Raw genomic sequence first — 24939 nt, forward strand, 5'->3', positions numbered from 1 at the left:
AAGGTGAGTCGGTTCTTTTATCAATTCCCTTCTCTCTTAAAGTGGTTGTTTCAATCTTTGAGGATATTCTTTTTTTCAAATTCTAATGCAACTCTTTAAAGTCAGCACAGCTTTGACATTTATTATTTATAAATAAACAAAGTAAACCTCCGACCCACAGCCTGCCGCGTAGGGCACCCTTGCTGCTAGAACAGGTGGATTCAATCTTCAACAGTATTTGTTTTCCAGGTGTGCTCATCGCTCTCTCTCTTGCTCTCTCTCTCTCTCTCTTTCTTTAATCCGTTAATATTTCTGATCTTGGGCCAGACAGAAACAACTGTTACCCCGAGCCACTTAGAATAACAAGCCGCTTCAGTGGGCCTGCAGGGCCGAAACCATGGCTCCCCGAGCATGAAACACGCTTGGCATGCAAGTTGTTGTGATTTTGACTGGTGAACATATTGGTCCCATACTGTAGGGTTACGGTAAAGGATGCCAAGAAGGACCCTTGTAGGATTTGAAACCTGGGCAAGCGCCAAAATTAAAAAAAACACTCTGAATTGAGTAACTTCAGCTCAAAACTCGCACTGGTGCAGAGGAAGCTGAAATCGGAGGCGTTGTTGTGATGGTGAAACTATTATCCGTTTTTTCGCTGTTGTTACTCAAAGGCAGCCAGGAATTTAGTTTTCCATACCAACCCAAACAATGCTACCCAGTCGCTGGGAGAGACTCAATAATCAATTACTTTCATATGAATTCTTGAAGGAAGAATTTAAAAAGCTCTAATAAAATTAAACATTTTGGAGCAAATAATTTGTTCAAAAAATCCTAAATAAGGTACGAGAGGCTGTATTTTATCCTCCAATAATGTAACAGTTCAGGGGTGTAGTTAGGCCCGACGTCACAGTTACATTATTGAAGATAAAGTACTGCCTCAAGTACCTTGTCAACCTTGTAAAATGTCAACTAACGGTCGTGCAAAATCTACCGCGTTACTTTGAGTTCGCATTGACATAGAACGCTGGGGTCAATGTGAACAGCAACTGTACATTATCACAGAATAATGCACCCCCTGTGACTCACTCTCAACCAATCAGAACGCTGGATTTCATCATTTTATTATAATTATCATTACAATTTTATTGATGTTCGTACCTTATCGATTCTGCTTCTCACTTCTGTTCCTTATTGATACTCGCGTTTGAAGAACAAAAAACATACTGCGAGAGAAAAAGACAATTGATAAAAACAATCGATACTGCTTTATTATTCTTGTATGTATACAAATAGTCCTTCTTGAGCAGCAATAAAACAACTTCCAAACGATTTAAAGTACATTTACTAGCTACCAATTAGCTTAGCGATTATCTTTAATTTACGAGACTATTCTACGGGAACGTTACCCCCACAGGACCAGGATGGAGGGCTGCTCGCCAAACCATTTCGGCTGAAAGGTGTTCTGCTTGTTTAGCCAAATGATGTGCTAAATTACTTGTGAGGCTTTTATCGTATTCACACGTTGGATTCTTTTTTGACAGTTAGCTAGATTTCTAGTCTGTGTTTAACTGTACTTTTCTGCGAGCTGGGCACAGCTGTGTGATATTTATTTTCAACCTACAGAAACATGACGTGCTGTAGTTCACCATCTCTTCGCCCCATCTCCATCAAGCAAGCAGGTCAGCAATGTTAGATCTACACAAAAGACTTCATACAGTAAAGATAATGAGTGAATGGGTTTAGCTTGTCGTTTGGCCCCTTCGTCACTTCGTCAAGGACGCCGTTGTTTTGTCTCTCTCACACTAAAGAACTAGATACACTAGATGTAGGGAAATAGGGGATAGAGACGGATGACATGAGGCCACTGTCTGTTTAACTATGTATGTGCTGTCATTTTGTACAGTGGTTGTGCTTCTGTATGAATTGTTTTTGCTTCCAACAGAGGAATAAATTCAAAGGCAGAGAATATGCATGAAACAAGACACAGCATCAAAAAGACTGTCGGGCCTCTGAACATGCAACTAGAAATGTTCTACCACTGGCAGAGAAGGGGGAAAGAAGTGGAAAGTCTACGGACTTGTGGAAGGGGGGGAGAAAATACACAAAGTTTATATCTATTCACACAAGTCCTATTAGGGAGCTATATCCCAAACAACAGAATCAGCAGAGGAGACAGTAGCATGTGAAGGTGAGGGCAGCCTGCCAGGTGGTCTGCACGCCCTCTTAGAGACTCCTGGTTGATGGCTTCCTGGTTGGACGAGCCGCGGGGGGAGACCGAGGCCCCCGCGTGATCGTCGCGGTTGGAGCACATGTCGTACAGGTTCCCGGAGAACTGCATCTTCTTGGATTCCTGTCGGAGGGATTCCCAGACGGCCGCCGCTTCGTCCGGGCAGCCGGCCATTGCCACGTTGGCGCAGTCATGGAACGCATCCCACGACCTGAAGACGAGAGGGAGGATTCAGATGCAACTTGGGACACATGAAAACAATGGAAGCCATCGTGGAAACCGATAAACAAATGAGTAAAAAGGCAATGGGGGGTCAAAACTGTTTCCACACAAGGGAGGTGCAGGTGATTGAACACAGCTGGAAAACGATCAGGCACAGCAGACAATCACAGGGGAGGACAGGACAAGGCAGGAAGTGAAGTTACCCAGGAACACAAGAGACATAAAACTACAAAATAAAACAAGACAAGACCCCAAACCGTGACAATATGAATGAATATGAATACCTTATCTGGTGAATACTCCCGTTGTTTCACTAACAATGATCTAAACTATTAAAATAGCTAAAGATGTGACAACAATGAAACACAAGGCCTTTTACTGAGTAAATCTAATTCATCTATTTATTTCTCCTTTCACTTCTCTCTGCAGTTGCCATGAGACCATCTGCGCTTCTTCACTACTCTGAGAGCAAAGGTTGCAATTTGAGTTAAACTATGTGGGGGGCATGATAGAACATAACAGAACAGAAATTGTTATATCAAGTCTTTTGAAACACTCTCCTTGACTTGAAAAGTGCAATAACTGGGAAAACAGTAAAAGAGAAAAAGATGATGAAAGAGAAAGACGGAATCAAAAACATAAAACGTCATTCCAATAACCTCGAAGCTGAGTATATCTGACTGTAATTGGCTGCTAATTCTTCCACTCATCGCCAATGTGTTGGCTAAGTTGTCTCTGAGGAAATACAGAGTGTTAAGTAGAAGAGAAAAGGAGGGCCCTTGGGAAAAGCAAAAGCAGATGGTTCTGTTCAAAATGAGCCTAACACAAAACACCTGAAGCAACATGAAAACTATTAAAGTCTTTATGATTGATATAAACACGGCTCTTTTGAAACAGACGCGCCCTGCGTATGTCATCCAGATGCCAGATTCCAACACGCCCTCGCTCCACACTCCACAAATAGCGACGCTTGGTCAGTGGCTCCAACTATGATGCTTTGTCTGTTGGTTCTGTGTTGCATCAAGACAGAGTCTTTTCAAAATAAAATTTGGTGTCAAAAATGTACATGCGTCCGGGAGCCATGCAATTTAGGTAGAATTCAGTTCCGTTGTTGGTACACGTAAGTAAGTTACTTGGTTTCACACAGAACAAGAAAAGAACGGTTAAAAGTTGCTTTGACCCCACCTGACCGCTCACCCTAAGCAGACTCTCTCGCTCTTCATAACAACGCCAGCTGCTCTGGCCGTCTAATTGTCCAAAGGCCACTGACTGAGCGTCAGTATTTCAGGAAGCGGGACAAGGAAGAGTATGACAGTATAAGGAGACAGACATCCAATCCTTCTGAAATGAAGGCGCCTCATGTGTTTACTTCTCTGTAGTTCAGTTCGTACGCTGTTTTTCACAGATTTGTTTGTACCGCGCCGACAGCTTTGGCAGTCAAGACAAGTACTGATGACAGCCGCCTGTGTGTGTGTCACATATGGTGCGCTCACACAATGTCAAAAGGATGGAAAAACAACAACAAAAAGGTCCACCTCAATTGCAGCTAATCACACCCTTTCAACTAATATCAAACTTTTCATCAAAGTTCAGGTTTAATGGCTCCTAATTTTTTGTTGATGGAAAGTGGGCAGGTAAGCGTGGGTACACACACACACACACACACACACCAAAGGTAAGTTACACGAGAGAAGACCGGCAGTCTGCGAAAGGAGCAGTTAATCAGTTTTGATTCATCACTATAGCCGGAGAAGGATTGATCGCCACAATTTAATGCAGACAAATAGGATTAATCACCGTGGGATTGTTGCAGTCCTGTGTTTTGACGCCCGAAGGCTTCATTGCTAATCTCGCAAAGTGGTTAACGCCTAAACCCCAACTCCAGATCACAACACTTACAGCAAGTAAGATGGCTTTCTGAGGGCATTTTCTCCTTATTTTCAGGTCAGAAATGCAAGCATACACACACATGCTATCACGTACTGTGCATAAATAGAATTTCTCTAGGCCTACGTATTCAGTAAACTTTATGGCTGTGTCGACACAACATTCGCATGCAGGTTCAAAAAATGATCAGACGCCACCACCACTGCAGGCCGGGCCTCCCTTCATGATTCTGCATGTGTGCGTGCATGTGCGATTGGCCTGTGTCAAGGGCTTAAACACCTCAGTGGTCCACCCTCCGACTGCTGGAGAGGACTCTGCTTAACTGCTGCAGTGGGAGGAGCAGGTGATGGAGAGAAAGGGGCATCTGGCACCTGAGTGTGTGTGTGTGTGTGTGTGCGTGTCCGTGGGAGATAGAGTAAGGGTGAAAAAAATTGAAAGGGATGTCGTCGTGTGCAGCGGTGGAGGGTTTCCTCTGTGTGTGTTTGTGTGTGTGTGTTTGTGTGTCTCTGCTCAAGTCACAGGTGGTGCAGAGACAGCAAAAACACAGCGAGGACAGTGAGAGACAGCCAGCTGCTTTGTCAATAATAAAAGCTCTTGAGGGTACGCCTGCTCGGCTGCTAACATGCTGCTGCTGACATCCGAAAACCTCCAAACCTCAGCTCCTCTGTTCTTATTTTTATTTATTTATTATTGACAATCAAACGTACTGCTAAGTGAAGTCGTGCCAGGAAATTGAAGAAGGCATCGGAGCGCGAGTAAGTAGAGGAGATAAGAGTCTCTTAGGGATCGCACAAAGATCCCAGGCTGCTGAACCCGAGTCGGGGTTCCTCTACTCTGAGGTCAGGGCCAGTGCAGTGACTTGACATCTTGACAGATGGAATACATATTTGTAACACTTGACTGTTGCTGTGAGCGGTTTGCTTTGTGAAAAGCGGAGAAAAGTGTGGGACCCGTTTTCTTGCGTCTGTATGCATTTCTATCTTGTCAAACAAACTTTGATGGTTATTTCGTAGCCTTGTCTGAACCCAGACATATTTGATAGAATTATCTTGAGCGTTGTCTGTACATAACTAACCTGTTAAATGCTCTAATGTTTGATCTACAGGCAGATGTATTAGAGATGAGAGTCAGCGGCCTCCCGCGCAGGCTAATATTAGCCTTCCATCAGTAATAACTGTCTCTAGCCTCGTTTAGCCATTTACCACGCTGACAGTGGATATTCAAATATATTATGTACCTCAAATCTCAGTGTGATTTCCCCCCCCCCCCCCCCCCCCCGCTACACCACTACACCCGTTTCTATCCACCCAAAAGGCAACTTGGCCTCTGCAATGAAAAGACACTTTTTGGACCCACAATGGCGTTTCATCAGGATATTTTCAAAGTAATTGGGGGAGAAATAAATGTGGTTGCTTTCTACACTGGATTGTTTTCCCACCACAAAAAAAAATACAAATCAAGAATGTGTCAATAATTTGTCGGATTTGAAAAAAAAAATCGACCTACAGCCGCGTTAGCGTGGAGGACAGAAAATGCGACTTGTATAAAAACCTACCCCACGTTCACATGTCATCCCCATATGTCACACCCACAGCGGGGATCTGGGGATTCTTAGTCCTTGTCGGGAAGTAATCAGTTTAACCACCGTGACCCAGATTATTATTACTCTGAATACAGTGAAGACTTTCGATGAATGCGTGTTAACATTGAAACGCACCAAGGTTTTCCCTTTCATCTGAAGCTTACAAGGCAGCTTCAGACGTGGACGTCAAATAAATCTTGCCTGAAACCTCGCTTTATTCAGTTCTTTTTAAATCCTGCAAAATTCTCATAAAGCATTGTAACTATTTTGTCCAAGGTTGATGGACTAAATACAACAGCCTCTGAGCTCTGGTGGATTGCACAAATTGAAAAGCAGCAAAAAAATGAAAAGAATTCAGCTATTTTTGATGAATATTTTGGCCAAGCTTTAAAATGAAAATCCTCACTCGTCATCTGCGGTGGCCTTAGTCCTAGTAACCGCGTTGACGTGCTTCAAAAAGGCCCTTTACACCATTTTGAGATATAAATATATTCCATCAAATCAAGACTCGATCTATATTTTGCAGCTGCAGGTCTAAGCAGCAAGTGACTGTTTCTGTTTAACTACGTACAGTATACAGCAACAACTTCTACGGACCTATAGTCTTATATGTGAGAGGTCTTTTTTGTAGAAAATGTTTGGCTGTGATGGCGGACAGCGTAACCACTGCTCTGCTCTCAGCGGCTCATGTTACCAAAGTGCAGACAACGGAGGAGAGGGGAGGAGAGTGCAGGTGTTTTACAAGCTTAGTCAGCTTACGAGTCAGTTTCAATCCCCCAAATGGTGTCCCAATTAGTGTTTCAACGTTTATTTTACACAGTGTCACGAATACTATCCTGGGAGGGGGAGGAGGATAAAACCTTTGTGTATTTATTATTGATTTAAGGCATATTTAGTCCTACAGGCACCAATTGATAATATGGGCTCCCCACAATGTGGCCGCTTTTAGTTCTATTGTAGTGGATTCACACCCTGGCAAAGCAAGCCTTCTTAGTATTATATATGAAAACATATAAGCGGCTTAAAGTCATTCAAAGAAATCCTTCAAAGGAGTTCTAACATGAATAAACGTATTACCGATAACCCCTTTAGAGATTTTCCTTAATAAAGAGCTACCTATTTTTCACCCCAACCTCCCATACTCCTTTCAGAGCTGCAGCAAAAGGTTACTGTTTAATTCTATTGTGTCAAGTAACTCGGTATCTTTAGCCCCAAATATTTCCTTTTAACCTAACCTCCTCCGGATCCACAGTGAATGATTGCAACTACATAAAGCCGATTGTGAATATGAGGAATAAAAGCAGCGGCACACTCCTGGGAGTCCTCTGACAATGGAGCAGCCTTGGCCTAGATGCAAATCATAGCCTCTTATTCAGACTACACTGAAGCACGCCGGTGTGTCCGTGCGTGTGCGTGTGCGCACGTGGTGGCCAATCTTCAGAGGGGAGCGTCATGCTACCTCCTCATTAGGTGGCTCTGATTAAAGCTAAAGCGCTAATGCCATGTTTGCGGGTGGGGAGAGTGAGGGAGGTAAAACCGCTAACAGGCTAAGAAGACAAGAGAGATGGAGGGGAGGAGAGCGAACAAAGTGCAGGAGGGAAGCGAGAGGAGAGACGGATGAGAGAGAGAGAGAGAGAAGAAAATCCGAGAATGACAAAGTGAGCGGAGGACGCAGGGAGTGCAAATTGGGGAGAGGAGTGTGGATTGTGTGTGAGGGCTCTTGTGTCCCCGCATTAGGCAACACTCACACTAAGGTGGCCGGCTGGCAGGATTAGTAGTTTAATTGGCACCTCAAGGAATCAAGGAGATCCAACAACAGTGGAGTGGTACCACGGGTGGGCTGCAGGGCCATGGTGACACACACACACACACACACACTTACACAAGATGTTATTCTACTTGTAAGGATATTCTCTCGAACCATTCCCCATTTCCTCTCCCCTCATGTAGGGTTGTAACGCAGTGGGGTTTTCACAGCATGACCATCTCAGAAGAAATTACGGTTTCACCGTATTTCTGTGTTTGACTATGTCGGGTTAGTTTATGTGTCGGATAAATTAACTACTAAATTCAAAATGACTTCAGCTTATACGATGATGGTCTATGATTAATAACAATCATCAAATTCTTGATTTTCGGAGCGTGACAATCCCCTACAAACAAACGATAATTGTTGTTTTGAATCGTCAAAACCAAACTTTCCAAACCAAGCATTCAGCAAATACCAATGATACTGCGAGGACCGGCTGGTACGTGCACGCATCCTCATGGGAGGACACACTCAGGATGACTCCATTAGGTTTTCCACAAGGACTGTGATGTCCCGCTTTGCAGATCTCAATGAAAATGTTTCTTGAACAAAATGGGAAAATCCTCCCCCGGAGTCCCTGGAGCCCAGCGTCAGCGCTCGCCTGTGAACTCCTTAATGTCTGCGAGCTGTGTTACACAGAGCATGTATGATCGTGCACTTCGCTTCGCTCAGGCCTCATTCATAATGCAGAGGGGGAAAAGAGTGCCGCTCTATGGCGTTAAATGACTACTTAACCTGTCGGCTCTGCAGCGCGGCCCCTTTTGTTTGGTCCGAGTAACTATTTTGACCTCTTTTGCTTGACCCCTGCTGTTCCTCCGATGTGTTTACAGTCTGCTGGGAGGATGCCGTGGACGCCCGTAGCTCACTATGATATCGCAACTGTAGTAACTCAACTCACCGGGAACCACGCTCCCAGATCAGCGGACCTATTCCGAGACTCTTTCACACATTAGCGGCTCCCTTCACTGGTTGAGAGGAGCGCCTCCTCTGGAAGATGGATGACAGAGGTACGTATAAATAGAGTGGTGAATAGATATGACGGGGGGAGAGAGGGAGGTGTGATGGATTGATACAGGGTGTCGAGAAAAGGAGTGGTGAGAGAACAAAAAGGTGTGTGGGAGGGGGATGAGGAGGGGGGACACGCTCTGCATCTTTTATCAGAGCCATCGGGCCTCCAGCCCAAACAATGAGAGGCTAAAAAGAGAGCTGCGGAGTGGAGATGTGCTGGGAGAGGAGGGGAGGCAGTGTTCAAAGTGAAAGAATCAACGGGAGTTTTCTGAGGAATCAGTTCATGGTGGATTTTTTTTTTTTCACACACTTTCTTAGCCTTTCTTATTTGATTCAAATTGTAATTACCAAAGAAATGACCAGACATTTATATTTTATCAGTATCTGTCTGCAGTGCGCGATGTGTTGGTTCAATGTGTGTGTGTGAGTGGGCACAAAAAACACTTTGCCTCCTTAAAGGAAAAGTTCCTTATTTTTGTGATTTGTTTATTCGCTTCCTAGCGGAGAGTTACTTTAGATGAGAGGACTGAGCTCACTTTCATGTCTGTGTGTTAAACTTACTGTGGGGAACTGGTTACAAAACAGCCTCAGTATGATACGTATGACCCACATAAGTAAACGAGGTTGTTGGTTGTTTCTATGTAGTTACTCTTCATGCTTCAGATTGGGTGCGAAATTCAATGAAATCATAAAAGTTCACCAGAATCTCCCTCAGCCCAGCGGCCAGATTGCCCAGGGAAGTGACCAGCGGTCACACAGGCCTCATCCGTGATGGGTTACTTGTGGTGAATCCTCAGGAAAGCTGACACCTGGTGGGACTCAGCTGTTCGAAGTAACGCGAAACGAACGGAAACGACAAGTGCAAGTGAGGACCGACGTTCGGAGCTGGCTACTTTTCGGCGAGACTTACAGAAGGCTTGTCGTTGAAGGCGCCAGCGTCACGTACATAAACCAGCACCGTGCAACTCTTTGTTTTGCTGGACGGAGCTCTGACATGCTCCATGTCAATAGAGCACCCCGGGGTGCTCACAGCGCGTCCCGGGGCCACGCCGGCTCTCAAATGTCACCGCTGTCACGGGAAGCTCGCGCCACTCTGTCTGAGGCCCTGGCGCTCTCTACACTTTTGAGAAATGGGAGAATATGAGAAATAGCCATTATTTCAGTTTATCTTCTGTCACACCGAAAATGGCAGAGGTTGAAGTCCCGCACGACGTCGCCATTTGGAACATTTTTGTCAACTAAATGTCGCACGTTTGTATGAAATGATGATGTACCGAACCAGATAAAACGCTTGGTTCCTCCTTCAACCTCAACTGAAAGCGAAGTTGTTGCAATCTAGCAGTCAGGCGTAAGCATAACTCACAGTAATCACTGTTTGTGTAAGTGAAAGACTTAATATCCCTTTCATGTAATCCCAGTCAGTGAAATCGTTTATCATTTTATCAGAGGGTTCATCACGATCTTGTAGGATGTGCTCGTGACAGCCACATTGCCTGGGGAATGCTTAACGGCAAACGGAAATTTAGTCTGCAGCAATGGGGGGGGGGGGGGGGGGGGGATGAAAGGAATTTCTCAACAGTCCTGATGTCAGAGGCGCACCAGAATATTTAACATCATGCCGATGACGCCACAGAACCTAGAACACGACAAATCTCCCATAAACCGTGTATATATGTATTAAACATTACACACTGTCCGCTATGGCGAGTTTTCCATGCTTCAACAGAAAGCCTTTGATACGAATGGTAGTGGCTGGAGGACCTTCTCCCCCATAGATCCTATAACTGCGTGTGAACAGGTCATGGGTGAGTTCAGTGAGGGATTAGAGGGACAAGGCTCCGATATGTGGGATTCTCCAGATGTGTGTGACCTGTCGATATCAGAGAGCACACTGGCTTTGAGGAAATGCAAAATGCTTGTGTCAACTTTTCCGCCCTAAAGCGTTGCAGTACAATTTTCTCCAGCTCAGAAAAGGTGCACTGCCTTCCCCAGCATGCTGCCGTCATCGTTTTCTACAATCCCATAATATCACTAAATAAACACTAGTTGGTCCGAACTGGGGTTTCAAAATGCATATTCAAAAAATACAACGAAAGAATTAAAACCCCAAACCAATTTTCTTTTCTGCCGAAAACCACACTTATGAATATTTAATAGTGCAGCTGTTCTGATCTTGACATTGTATTGCAAATCATTTTAATTGTACACATCGTAAAACTGCAAATGCATTCTCTGGAGCCAGGTGACATTTATGAAGACAGTTTCCATTACCAACCATCTCCTCCTCCAAAATGGCCGGCAAGGGACGTGACTGGGCGTGTCGTAACCTCCCTCCCGGCCCCTGTACCTTTTCCCCTTCAATAGGAATTCATATTTTCTTATTTCCACTGTTGAAAAAACTAAACTTAAAGTTTTTTCTTTAACCTCCTGCTGTTTGGGATCACACCGACCTGCAGATGGAGTGTATCTCGTGTGTGTCCTCGTCCTTGCGGGCGTTGTCGGCGAGACTGTCTCCCAGGGCCATCAGACACTGAGCGAAGCCTTTGTAGATGGAGTGACACCTTCTGGGCGACGAGGCGGCGACGAGGCCCGGGCTGAGCACTGGAGAACACACACACACACACACAGAACGATTAATCCTAGTGGAAATCAATACGAGCAGAAACACCAATCCAGCAGTTGACAATAAATGTATTTCTGTTGGCCTTTGAGAAAAGAGAAGAAAAGGTCTTCCCAGTGAGTGACACGGCTTTAGTTTCAGCGATGGAGCGAGAGGTCGAGTGTTATCCGTCAGCAACGAGGAGCCGCAGGCAGCTGTAGGGTTCGTTCCCCCCCCCCCACCACCCTCTCCCCCTCTCCCCCATCTCCCCCGCCCCTCGTGCTCATTCGGCGTTTCAAGTCCGCCATTGATCGATGGCTCCTGTCCATGACGAGAGCTGTCAAGGCTCGTTGACCAGGAAATGGAGATGCAACAGAGGAGAAGTGTTCATCCTCAGTGATCCGACTCGGTTGGGAGCGACAACACACTCAAGACCTCACCATCATGACACGGGTTACGCTCACTGACAACCTTGATCACTCAACAACCTGGACTGTTTCAACCAAAATACGCTATTTTGCGTTTTTTTTTGTTTTTAGCTGTTGATGTGTCAGATGAAAGCTTTGTCCAAAATCTATGAAACGAAAGAAATATCAATCAATCAATCAATCAACTCTTTATTACAGACTCACGGTCCAGATAGTACAAAAATAAAAAATATTAAAAAAAGGAAAAAAATAAGCAATAAGGAGATGATGTACTAGGTCTGCTTACAGTTAAACTATATATCCAAATATTAGGATTTCATGCATTTTAGGGTCATGCAGCTTGTCTGTGTTTTTATTTGTTTCTTCCCAATGATATGATGAGTTTCTGATTTGAGTTGATCGTGACGGAGCATTTGAAAAGGTAACTCATCTAACCTAACAACAAAGCATTTAGAGGCCCATTCAGGAGACTCCAAAGCACATAAAATCACACACGCACCCGAGAACCCGGGTTCAAGTCATTTACTATGCACATATTTACAGTATCTCACCAAAGCCCCAGGCTGTTTGTTAAATCAGACATGAAGAAGGAATCTCATCCAGGGAGATGCATATTCAATCGTTTTGCCGTTGTACCATCATGTATAGGGGATGGAAGAAGACTGGGACGTTAGCGCCATATTACTGAGACATAGACGTAGGGCTCTTCTGCGACCGGGGCACCACTGTTTGATTAGACTGATCCTTTCATGTCTTTTAAGCAGCAGCAGCAGCAGCAGCAGCAAATTAATGCAAAGTCTGAGAAGACTTTGAGTAGCAGACAAGTGTCATGAAAACAGAAGATGCAATTATTACTTCAAAGGCTTTTCAAGTTTGTGATCTTGTTTCATTTTTTCAACGTTTCTAGTTCCAGACCTTTCAACCCCCGAACACAGACTTCTTATTGATTTCATATAATGTAGATCTGACCTCACATCACGCCCCATGTGTGATTATATATGGGCAACCAAACCTCTTGGTTAGGGTAAGGGAAAGGTCATAATGCTCATGCCACCAACTGCAAACTAACCTGTACTTAACAGATTGCATAGTTACAATCCTTAATACTGATTATTATTGAAATAAACCCTGTGTTGCATGCATTTGACCTTCTAGGGGAGGAGATGCTCGCTGAATTGAGCATGTTGTATTGGATTAGAATGGTAGAGGTCATCTTTAAGTTATGAAAAACCCAAATGACTGCAGGCTCTTTTGAAGCAGTCATAAGAAAACCAACATATCCCTATATAAAGGTTCTAATAATATTCTAGGAAAAAGTTAGTCCTCATTTTTTGTGAATTTTTCCAATGAAGTCTAGCAACACAGGTCAATTAATCTCATTTCATGCATTAAATGATCCGTTGTCTTCACAGGAAACAATTTAGTTAGATGAAGGACCAAAAAAAACGTGGTAAAAAAGTACAAAAGTTATGCGACAAATATTCAGGCATGTTGACTTCTCATTTTGAATGTGAAATGGACAATGGTCTCCTCTGGAACCGTACTCGCCATCCCATGTACCTCTCAGTGGGACGTTTTGTGGTCTTCATACTTTTACATGAATTAAATGCGATTCGATTTTTTCACGTCAGCGTATTATTTATTTCTGGGTTGGGCCAAACACGGGAAAAACAACCATGATTCAAATCTCGAGGATACAATCCTTTGAAATGTCAAACACAGCCGGGAAAGGTCTTATAGTGCTACATACGCTGTGAGTGGACATTTAATTGCAAGAATGTAGGAGAAACATTTTCCCATTCTCTGACATGTTCAATGTGTAAAAACGGCCCACGCGACAAATGTGTAGGATATTACGTTTGGCAGCTTGTATTTCAGCTTCAAGAATTTGGCTCCCACTGATTCCATGTTGACTGGACAGGATGTCACTTGTTACTGATTGACTGGAGTGAAATACCCCAAAAAGAAGTGGGCTAACGAGCAGGGAGTCGGACTGAAGGTTGTCCTCCCATCAGGACGCATGTAGGCGCGTCGGCAGCGATTACGTCCCCGATAACCTGGGAGACCAGAGGAGTTGCTTCGGATGTGGAGGAGACTGCTGCCGATCAATACAAGAATCTTCAAACCGACTCAAGCACGCCTACAAAAAATGTTAATTGATGTATTGATGTAAATGTTCAACAAATGATTGACTCAGACCTTTGTGAAATATGTTTGTTTTAAAGGTGTTACATGTTTCGCCCCAGTTGCGTGTTCTCACCTCCGTCTTTTCTTTGCTGACTCCAAAGGAAGGACAAAATGGAGACAAAAGGTGTTGTGAAAGGCTTTGGCAGCTTGTTTCTTTTGCCAGCTGTTGCTTGGATTCCATCTTTTTTGTATTTGAATTCATCCGTTTCCTCATTCATGTCTCATGAAGGGCAGTGCAGGTACATGAGATGAAAGAGGGGTGATGCACAATGGAACTCAGTCGCAGTGACAATAGAAGCTGATCAAAACTGTGATCCTGAATTTCGATGCACTATAACACAAAAAACATTTAATCCAAGTTGATTTCTTTCATGTCTTATCTTTGCGATTCATTAAAACTCTGATGAGCCAAATCTCTCAATGTTTGCACTTGTAAAAGTCGTATTCAAATGTTTTAGTTGAGTAAAAAAAGCAGATACAAGGGTTCTAAAAATACTTAAGTACCAGCAGTTCGTTGAAGATCCTTGTTTACGGTATCAAAAAAATTGTTCTCAGAGTTTGAGATTGTATCACATATTACAATTGCAGGTTATAAAGTGTGTCAGCAGCGTTTTGTTGCTGTAGCGGAACACATTGTATTACTTAATAGAAATAGGTAGGTCTCCACATAGGAGGAGACGGGGGGACGCTACATCCTTCAGTTTGGAAGCCGGTTGGAAGAGCCGTAGTTTTTGACCTTTGTTATTAAAAGGACCCTTTTTGTTTGCATTCACTGTCTGAGTTTCTTATTTTACGCCCGAATCTGGCCTCACTCCCCCTGGGTTACCACATTTTGGTGGAGAATGCGGGCATGACGGTCTGTCGCTAAAGATTCAGGCTAAAATAGGTACTCCGAGAGAGACACGGAGAACCATGGAGAATGCACTGACACAGCTCATCCAGACCCAAACCCAGCAGGCCCAGAGTCTTCAAGCCTTACAGGACGCCATTACTACTCTTGGACAGCATCTGGTAAAGCCAGAGAGGCCTACGGAACCCAGTAAAGTTCTCACCAAGCAGACCGGTGAGGATGACATTGAGGCCTACCTAGAGGTTTTTGAAAGGACTGCAGAGAGGGAACGTTGGCCTAGAGCACAATGGGCAGGAATTCTAGCCCCTTTTTTAATTGGCGAAGCTCAAAAAGCCTGCCGGGACCTTTCCCCCGCTGACGTAAACCAGTATGGGGCATTGAAAGCTGCGATTTTGGCCCATTATGGACACAACCTGCAGACGAGGGCCCAACAGTTCCACGCCTGGAAGTATGACGCTACTGCCCCAGTGCGGCCGCAAATTGAAACGCTTATGCGATTGACGCGCAATTGTTTAACCTCGGGGGAGGGGCCTCCAGCGATTGACAGAGTTGCCATGGATCGCTGTATCAGAGCTTTACCCGGGGAGGCCAAACGACATGCTTCTCAAAGCTGCCCAGAGACAGTGGATGCCCTAGTGACACTGTTGGAGAATCACCAGGTTACGGTATAGTTGATGCAAAGCAGTAGGCTACCCAGCCAATCTGACCCCAGGAGAGACAGGCAGAGGCTGAGGAAGAGCGACACGGAGGCACTGGCCCCAAGCCCGAGGCCCCAAGGGGGTCCACCCCAGCCATCCCTCCAGCTCCGCCTCTTTGTGAATCCGGACCGGCGAAAATGCTTTGCCTGTGGACAAGAGGGCCATATAGCGTGGAATTGTCCGGGAGAAGACATTCTGATGCCTACGGCGGGCTCCTCCAACTCCCCACGGAAGGCCGACAGCTATCTTACCACGTGCTGGGCTCATGAGGGCGCAAGGGCCCCAAAGCTGCCGGTCAGAATAGGGACCCAGGATGCTGAAGCCCTACTGGACTCCGGCAGTGCGGTCACCCTCCTACGGCCCGGGTTGACCTCTGGCCCCAGGGGACCCCCTATCCCAGTCTCCTGTGTCCACGGGGATTCACGAGAGTATCCCACGACCCACATTAAGGTCCAGACCACCAGGGGCACATTTGAGGTTGTTGCGGGCTTAGTGGAAAATCTGCCGGTACCAGTGCTGATTGGGCGGGACTGCCCGGTATTCTGGCGGTTGTGGGCATGCAGGACGGCTGGCCACCGAAGAAACTGTCCCACCAAGAAACCTTGTAGGGACCAGAAAGTCAAGGTGGCACATGCCTGTGCAGCCCCATCTAGCCCAACCACGTCATCTGCAGAAGGGACAGAGGAGGAGGCCCTGGGCCCAGCGGAGGCCCCGACAAGGAGGGATCCCAGACTAACTGAAGGGTCTTCAAACGAGGTTTTTTCGGAGTTCCCACTGGCAGAAGAGGCATCTTCCACCAGGCCCGGGCAGTTTGGAACGGCCCAGTGGGAGGACCCTAACCTGGAACAAGCGCGACAGAACCTGGCTGTGGTCGAGGGAGAACCGGTGGCGGGGGTAAGTGCTAGCACCTTTCCAAACTTTTCCATCAAGAATGGCCTCTTGTATAGGGTGGCAAAGCTGGAGGAACGGGTGGTGGAACAGTTGCTAGTCCCCAAGCGCTATATTAACAAAGTGTTGTACCTAGCCCACTCCCACCTGTTGGGAGCTCATTTGGGGGTGGAGAAAACCTACGACCGAGTCCGGGAGCGCTTTTACTGGCCGGGGGTGAAGAAGGCGGTCCAGGATTATTGCCGAATCTGCCCACAATGCCAGAAGACGGCGCCGAAGGTAAACTACCAGAATCCACTAATACCCCTACCAATAATCGACATCCCATTCCAGAGGGTGGCCATGGATATTGTAGGCCCCTTGCCGAAGTCCAGTAGGGGGCACCGGTTTATCCTGGTTATCATGGATTATGCCACTCGGTACCCAGAGGCGGTCCCGTTACGCACCGCAAGTGCTAAAGCGGTGGCGAGAGAATTATTCCTTCTCTTTAGTAGAGTTGGGATTGCAAAGGAAGTCCTTACTGACCAGGGAACCTGTTTCATGTCTCGGGTGATGAAGGAGATGTGTAAACTGCTGAAGGTGAGCCAAATACGAACCTCTGTCTAGCACCCACAGACGGACGGACTGGTAGAACGTTTCAATAAAACCTTAAAACAAATGCTAAGGAAGGCTATTGACGTGGAGGGGAAAAACTGGGACCAACTAATCCCCTTTGTCTTGTTCTCAATCCGCGAAGTTCCCCAGGCGTCCACAGGGTTCTCACCATTTGAGCTGCTGTATGGACGGAGACCCAGGGGCATGCTGGACCTGGCCAAAGAAGCATGGGAGCAACAGCCATCAGCCCATCGCTCCGCCATAGAGTATGTCGACCAGATGCAGGACAGGATGGCTAAGGTATGGCCCCTGGTGCGGGAGCATATGCAACAAGCCCAACATGCCCAAGCCAGGATCTATAACCGTAGAGCTCAGCTACGGGAGTTCCAGCCGGGAGAGTTTGTCTTGGTCCTGATTCCAACGGTGGAATGCAAATTCCTGGCAAGTGGCATGGACCCTATGAGGTGATTGAAAGGGTGGGGGAGGTGAATTATAAGGTAAGACAACCGGGAAGAAGGAAAACCTGCCAAATATATCACATTAATCTGTTGAAGAGATGGCATGCCCCTGACAGTGTTCCGATGGCCGCACTAACCACCGAAACCCAAGATCGTGTCCCTTCACAGGTACCTCTGGGCCCCCATCTGAATCCGACCCACCGGCAAGACATGGTGGAACTAACTGGGCAGTTCAAAGATGTTTTTTCAGACATGCCGGGAAGGACCACGGTGATTAACCACCAGAGGTGGGAACAAGTCATTGTTATGCAAGTCACAAGCAAGTCTCAAGTCATTGCCCTCGAGTCCCGAGTCAAGTCGAGTCAAAGACGAAGCAAGTCCCAAGTCGAGTCACAAGTCACAGCCATCAAGTCTCAAGTCGAGTCACAAGTCGTACCATTTTAGTTTCGAGTCCTTTCGAGTCCTTTTATTATAGTGGGGACGGGGAACCCTGGGTGATGGTGCGCTGCCTCACAGACCTAGACTACGAAGGGAAGGGTAATGGTGGATGGACTGTGACTGTGTTATAGTACTGTAACGCTCACCCCAATGCTGCAGCGTAAATAAGGAGGCGATGACTGGCTTGCAACTCCGCTGCATTTATTTATATAAAACAACTCAACTTCGGTCACTGTTGGCCGTCACCACGCCGAACGAACACTTCCGCATACACGGCCCCCCAAAACTCGGGTTGTCTCGCGTAACTACAGCTGGTAACGGAGCATAACCTGAACACATGCAACATCTGCATAACTGATTAACTAATAACTTTAACTCAGCTCATTACACTACTTTAAAACGGACGTTGGCATAATGTTGGCGAGGATTTCCATCGGAGTCTGAATCCGGGTTCAAAAATCTCAATTTTTGTAACCATGAACGAGCTGTCTCGTTGATACGATCAAATGGACTGCAGTGATTGGATGTCGTGCAGGCAGCGCGCGCTCTCTGCATACAGGTGGCGCACATTTTTTTGACAGATGCAGATAAACAGAGCGGCGCGGTGGTGTGAAAATGTTTTCCCCCAGTTTTCATGGGAAGTAGCAAGTCTTCTCGAGTCAAAAGGCTCGAGTCCAAGTCAAGTCACAAGTCATCGGTGTTCAAGTCCAAGTCGAGTTGCAAGTCTTTGTACGTTTTGTCGAGTCGAGTCTCAAGTCATCAAATTCATGACTCGAGTCTGACTCGAGTCCAAGTCACATGACTCGAGTCCACACCTCTGTTAACCACGACATCAACACCGAACCTGGGAAAAAGGTGAGGCTCCGACCCTACCGCATACCAGAGGCAAAAAGGGAGACCATCAAAGAAGAGGTGAGAAGGATGTTGGAGATGGGCGTTATTGAGGAGTCACACAGTGCATGGTCTAGCCCGATTGTGTTGACTCCAAAACCCGACGGCAGTGAGAGATTCTGCAACGATTTTAGAAAATTGAACGAAATCTCAAAATTTGACGCTTACCCCATGCCGAGGGTTGATGAGTTAATAGAGCGATTAGGCCCAGCCCGGTTTGTGTCCACGCTCGACCTCACTCAAGGTTACTGGCAGGTTCCCCTCACAGAAACCGCCAAAGAGAAGACAGCGTTTGCTACCCCAGAAGGCCTGTACCACTATAGAGTCCTGCCCTTCGAAGTCCACGGAGCGCCAGCTACGTTCCAAAGAATGATGGACCAGGTGCTCCGACCTCATCGGGAGTATGCAGCGGCCTACCTAGATGATGTGGTCATACACAGCCCCGACTGGACCACCCATGTAGGCCACCTGAAAGCTGTCCTGGGAAGCCTACGGAGAGCTGGCCTGACCGCCAACCCCAAAAAGTGCCACCTTGGCCTAGAGGAGGCGAAATACCTCGGCTACACCATTGGGAGAGGCAGTGTGAGACCCCACAATTTGGTCTACAGCCAAAGACACTAATGCCCGAGTTACACGGTGGTTCCTCGAACTGCAAAACTTTAATTTTTCTGTTGAGCACAGGTCTGGAAAAGCACATGGAAACGCAGACGCCTTGTCCAGGAGGGAAGAATGCTATCTCGTTGACGCTAGTTTTTGACCTTTGTTATTAAAAGGACCCTTTTTGTTTGCATTCACTGTCTGAGTTTCTTATTTTACGCCCGAATCTGGCCTCACTCCCCCTGGGTTACCACAATATGGACATTTATTTTTGATACGTACCATGTTTTGTACAAAATGAGCACATCAATTATTGATTTATAATAATAATAATAATAATGATGATGATGATTCTTCCTGCCTTTGCCATGTCCTAAAACAATCCAAGCTTTTATGTGAAAGAAGCCTGTTGAGGATAAAATCAGGATACGCCATGTCTTTCGTGAATCTTCATTGCCAGTAAATGGCTAAATGCTGCTGGTAACCAGTACTACTTATTGATAGCCAGCGGCAGTCCAGTTGCGCAGTACAGCAACGTTAAAATGCCTCCGACTGTATAGACAAAACCCACGATTCCCGAAAAAGGATTTTCCACTTTGTCAAAAGGGAACATAAAGACACATAAGTCTTTTAACATGATGTAAAGAAGCAAATGCTGTTAAAGATATTGGGAGCTCTAGTTTGTTTTTTTTGCTCTATAAATGTCACAATGGTTTGGATTTTAGCTACTGCTTGATGCCATCTTTCTTTTTTCAAGGACAGAAAAAGAAGATACTGCATTGAATCACAGAAGCTAGTACAACAAAGGCTTAGAGCTCTCTGTGAGAGGAAAAACATTATATATAGTTTATTTTTGAGAATATCTTTTAAGCTCTGCTGTTTTGTAAAGCATTTGAAGAGTTTGCCCCCTTGAGCCTTAAACAGTTATTTAAATGAAACCGGATTAGAAAGGACATTCCTTAACTACAACTAAAAAGAGCCCTCATTAGACAATTAGAAAAGACACATCACCAAAACTAGTTTAATCTTTTACAATTTAAGAACAGCATTTAAGTAAATTTATGTTCTTACGTCCCAGCACCAATTATGTACATAATGCTCAGTGCATTGCTCTTCAATAAATGCTAATTATTTAAACCCATGCAAAAAAACACCATACATACAGGACCCAGAGTGCTGATGATGGAGGGTTATCAAATCACATTTTCACTAACAATTTATTTGTGGTCACATATGCAACCACAGCTCAGCTAAGATGGAAATCTGCTACTTGTTTGTTAAATACTTTACAATGATGCATTGAATTGGCACAATAATTAAGACGTGGCTGCAGTGACATTGTGATGTCACCCGTTAGTTTGTGGCCTCGGGTTTTTACACCATTTTACCAAATGGCCTTTGGCCATGTCGACTTTCTGCAATCAGAAAACAGAAGTTAGGAATGCGGCCTGGTGATGTACATGGCCGTGGTAGCGACAGTGAGCCCGTCCTAAAGATACCCTGCTTTATGGTGTAGTTGACTGGTAACTGACCATAATAATAAACTGGTTTACTGATTTAAAACATAAGTAAAATGCGGGTCATTTTCTCAGATTTCCATGCGATAGTGCAAGGTCGTTCCCTACTATTCAGTAAAGACGAGTCTTTAGACGCATTGGTTTTCAACCCACACAATGAATGAAGTTTGACTCTTCTGTATCAGTGTTTTAGGCGTAACTTAAGTAACACTTAGAACAACATCTTGATCAGACAATGTTTGGGCCAGGTTAGCTCATCCCACAGGAGCCTCCATCAGCCTCGAGAGCGAGACCATTTTGGAGGTGATGGTGGTGACTGATTGATACGTGGAGCCAAGATGGCCCTCTTCAAGGGTGTGACAGGCACGGTTGCACCGTGTCGTGATTAGTGTACACGGCGGCGAGGCTGACGCCACTGAAGAGTGTGACTACCCCAGAAGAGCCTTTTCGCGACGGGTAAAAGTCAGAGCGGAGCCACGGCTGGAGCTCGGCAGGTGAACAGGAGATGCTAATTGAGTCAGACAATGCATCACCACAACTCTCCCCCAAAAGACCTCCTGTTTAATATTTAATAAACCAGTCCCTCTCCGCCCCCACCCGCCTTCTACCGGTGTGGAGTTGTTGTTGTTTTTCTGCAGGAAGCCTATTGATTGCAGGCAGAGTAGTTCACAGTGCCTGAAAATTATTGGCTTCACTCATCTCCATCAAGATTGATGAGGAGATCCGTGGAGGGAAGAAAGGGCTGGAGAAGAGGAAGACCGGTGTGAGAGAAAAAGATAGCGATGGAGCTGATGGGGGAGATCAGGGTAACGCTCGTCTCAACCCGGCAACATTTGTTTGTCAATTCCACACAAATGTCATCCTGCTTGGCCGTCAAATGAATAAATTAGAAATGGTGTAGAAAGTAGCATCAGAATTCCACGTACTACTTTATAATGACAGTAATGAATATAATTGGTGACTTTACATCACTGATTGACACAATGCGGTGTCAATCAGCCAAATGCACCAATGCTGCTAGTGCAAAAGTTAGTCCGGATTGTACTGAAAGCAACACAGGTTCTCTGGTTGGATTGAGTTTAATTAAGTGGAATTTCTACTTCGAAAGAGGCCCTCTCCAGAGAAGACTGTTATGATCATTTCCAGCAGCCTCTGTTTAAACAGAAGAGTTCATGGGAAATCAACCCAAGGAGGAGCATCTGTTCAATTGGCAGGAATTTGTTGTTGCTGTGTCAACTAATGATCTGTTTTCATGGCTCGATGGCGCCTCCTTCTCCACCTTATGCTGAGGTCACTGGGGGGGGGGGCCCGACAGGGCGCCATTATTCAACGCTGTTATCTAACTCCATTATTACCCTTAGAGTTCCTACAGTGGCCTCAACGCAAACAGTGTCTCCAGAAGTGGTGCAACAGCCTTTACTGTATGGAGTTTAGGGTTGTTCTTCATACATAAGAGCATTTATGTGAGAATGTAAGCTACCTGCAAAAAGTATTGAGTGCCTTTTAAACCAAATATTACAGGATCCATTCGGCAGTGAGAGCTCCCAAAAAGGTTCCAGAAAAAGCCAAAAGGTTGAAATGGACCAACAGTCCATCTGTTACTGAAGGTTAATGTGCTGTACATTTGGGACGTTCAGGGTCTGAACCGGATTCTTCCTCAGAGTATATTGGGCAGGGTATTATTCCCTTTTGGGAAGACACTACTGGCAGGACTTTCCCCATAAGTCAGTAGAAAGAACCTGCCAAGGTCAGTCCAGATGTGCGCTGACTGAATTTGAATTGACTTCTTTAACACCAGCACGGCCCGACAGCAGATGGCAGTTTGGAACTTTGTAACTGAAAATTGGCAGCTTTCAAAATGTTGCTTTATGGCATGAAGACATGGGCAGAAGTACAAAAAGTGCAGAGAGAGAGAAACAAGAAGTATACGTACTTGAAACTAAATGCTTATTGTTGGAATGCATTTATGCAATAATAATCTAATCTTTATTCCGACATCTTATTTTTCTATTTCTTCCGTTTTACGCTAAAACTCCTTTCAGCTATTAAACGGTTAAAATATGAAAATGTTCAGCTCCTTCAGGAGAGCAAGGGGGCAATGACTTTTCAGCTTTTTAGCTCTTATAATGTAATTAATATAAATTAAAAATTTTTCCAATTTTTCAGCTAGAGACACCATTTAAACTTTAAAATGTTGACTATTTTACCTACCTATTATATAAAAAAAACCGCTTGTTGATGTCTATATTACTTTTTTCATAATCACTAATTATGTTTCATTAGTTTTTGGGTCCGTTTCTGAGTTTTACATTGATGTGTTTTGCTTTTCTTAGAGTGGACCAGAGTGGGAGCCGTGTCAGAGTTCAGTAAAAAAAAAAAAAAAAAAAAGGGACATTTTACCTAACAGGTGCAATATTCACTATTCAGGCTTCATTTCTTGATTAAAACGATGCCGTGCTTGTCAGACTCAGAGTATGGAACCGTGAGGAACCCAGAGAGTGAGACAAAGTCTGTCTCAAGCCCCGTTGGCTTCAATACAAATCTGCCGTCATTTTTCTAAAAAAAAAAGTTAAAAGATTTGTAACTTACATGCATACTTACACAAGCGCGCTGCACAGCTAAAAAATAACAGCCGATTAGTAAAGTCACATGATGCAGCTATGCTTTCTGTCAACAAACATCTCTCCTTTCCTTACCCTCTTTCTCCCTCCCTCTTTCCAAAAGCTGCAATGATTATCTGTAATTTAAACCATGAAGCTTAGGATTAAGCTGTTTCTGTCAAAGATCGCAGCTGGAGCAGGATGCAGGGAGGACTCAAACGCAGGGTTTCCGATGACAAAGTGCTCTTTATTCCAAAATCAAGACGTGCACCAACGACGAGTGACAAAGACAATGACGCGACAAAGGACAACTGGCACACAGGGCTTAAATACACAAGGGAGGTGCAGGTGATTGGACACAGGTGGGATCAATCAGGCAATCACAGGACAAGGCAGGAAGTGAAGTCACCCAGGAACACAAGAGACATGAAAACTACAAAATAAGACATAGAGCAGATCCAAACCGTGACAGTTTCGTTGAATACTTATTGCTCTTTCAAATAGTACTACCACCACTACTAATATTGCTAGTACTTCTAGTAGTACTTCTAGTATTTCAACTGGTATTAATACTAAAATCACTTTTACTACTACTAATATTACTAGTACTTCTAGTAGTACTACTAGTTTTTCAACCCCCCCCCCATGGAGGAAATTCTTACTGTAATGTTTGATGAGGCCCATCAATTAATAACTTCTTAGTTTTATTAGCTTAGGGCGACTGTGGGTGAGTGGGGGGCGCGGCCGTCCTCCAATCAGAGGGTTGGCGGTCTGATCCCAGGCCCGGCTAACCTGCATGTCAATGTGTCCTTGGGCAAGACACTCTAGCTGTGACTACAGTGTGTGAATGTTACTGATGGGCAGGTGCCACTGTGTATGGAAGATCCTGTCATTAGTGTATGAATGGGTAAATGATGTCATGTAGTGTTAAGGCGCTTTGAGTTGTCAGAAGACTAGAAAAGCGCTGTACACATCCATTTTAATAAGTCCATTTAGTTTGAATGACAAACATTCTGTCTCCCAAACACCTCCCTTACCCAATTGCATTATTTCAAAATAAAAGCCTCAATGATTATCTGTACCTCAATCATAAAGCAGACTGAAGCTGTTTTGTTAAAATACGAACTGCTCTTTCAAATACTAGTACAACTAGTACTTATTTATTCTACTGCTACTACCACTTGTACCACAATTACAACTATAACTAGTACTACTACTTATATTTCTACGAAAATACATTTTTTAATTCTCAGCTTTTATTATTTCAAATTCATACCAGTTTCTACCATTTCTGTATTTTTTGCCATTCTTTATTATTAATAATTTATTAAATTAATTTAAGCTTTTCCTATTTCTATTATTTCAGCAATGTTAAGAAGTAATTTAAGCTCTTATTAGTTCTGTATTTTTTCAAATTCATAGAACCTTCTCCCATTTTTTTTTTTTTTGCAATACTTTCAAGTTCATTTCAGCTTTTCTCAT

General features: G+C 44.8%; 1 protein-coding gene across 1 annotated transcript in view; it reads right to left on the minus strand.

Annotated features, from left to right (window-relative positions):
* Positions 1 to 1600: 1600 nt before the first annotated feature.
* The window catches only part of nrn1la (neuritin 1-like a), a 54254-nt gene continuing 30915 nt past the window's right edge, over positions 1601 to 24939 (minus strand). Inside the window, exons 2-3 of the mRNA XM_037452683.2 lie at positions 11163 to 11313; positions 1601 to 2414 (exon numbers count right to left, since the gene is read on the minus strand). Coding sequence (XP_037308580.1) covers positions 2117 to 2414; positions 11163 to 11313 — 449 coding nt within the window. The 3' untranslated portion in view covers positions 1601 to 2116. The remainder of the gene's footprint in view (positions 2415 to 11162; positions 11314 to 24939) is intronic.

The sequence above is a fragment of the Pungitius pungitius genome, chromosome 6 (assembly GCF_949316345.1).
Source record: "Pungitius pungitius chromosome 6, fPunPun2.1, whole genome shotgun sequence".
NCBI lineage: Eukaryota > Metazoa > Chordata > Actinopteri > Perciformes > Gasterosteidae > Pungitius > Pungitius pungitius.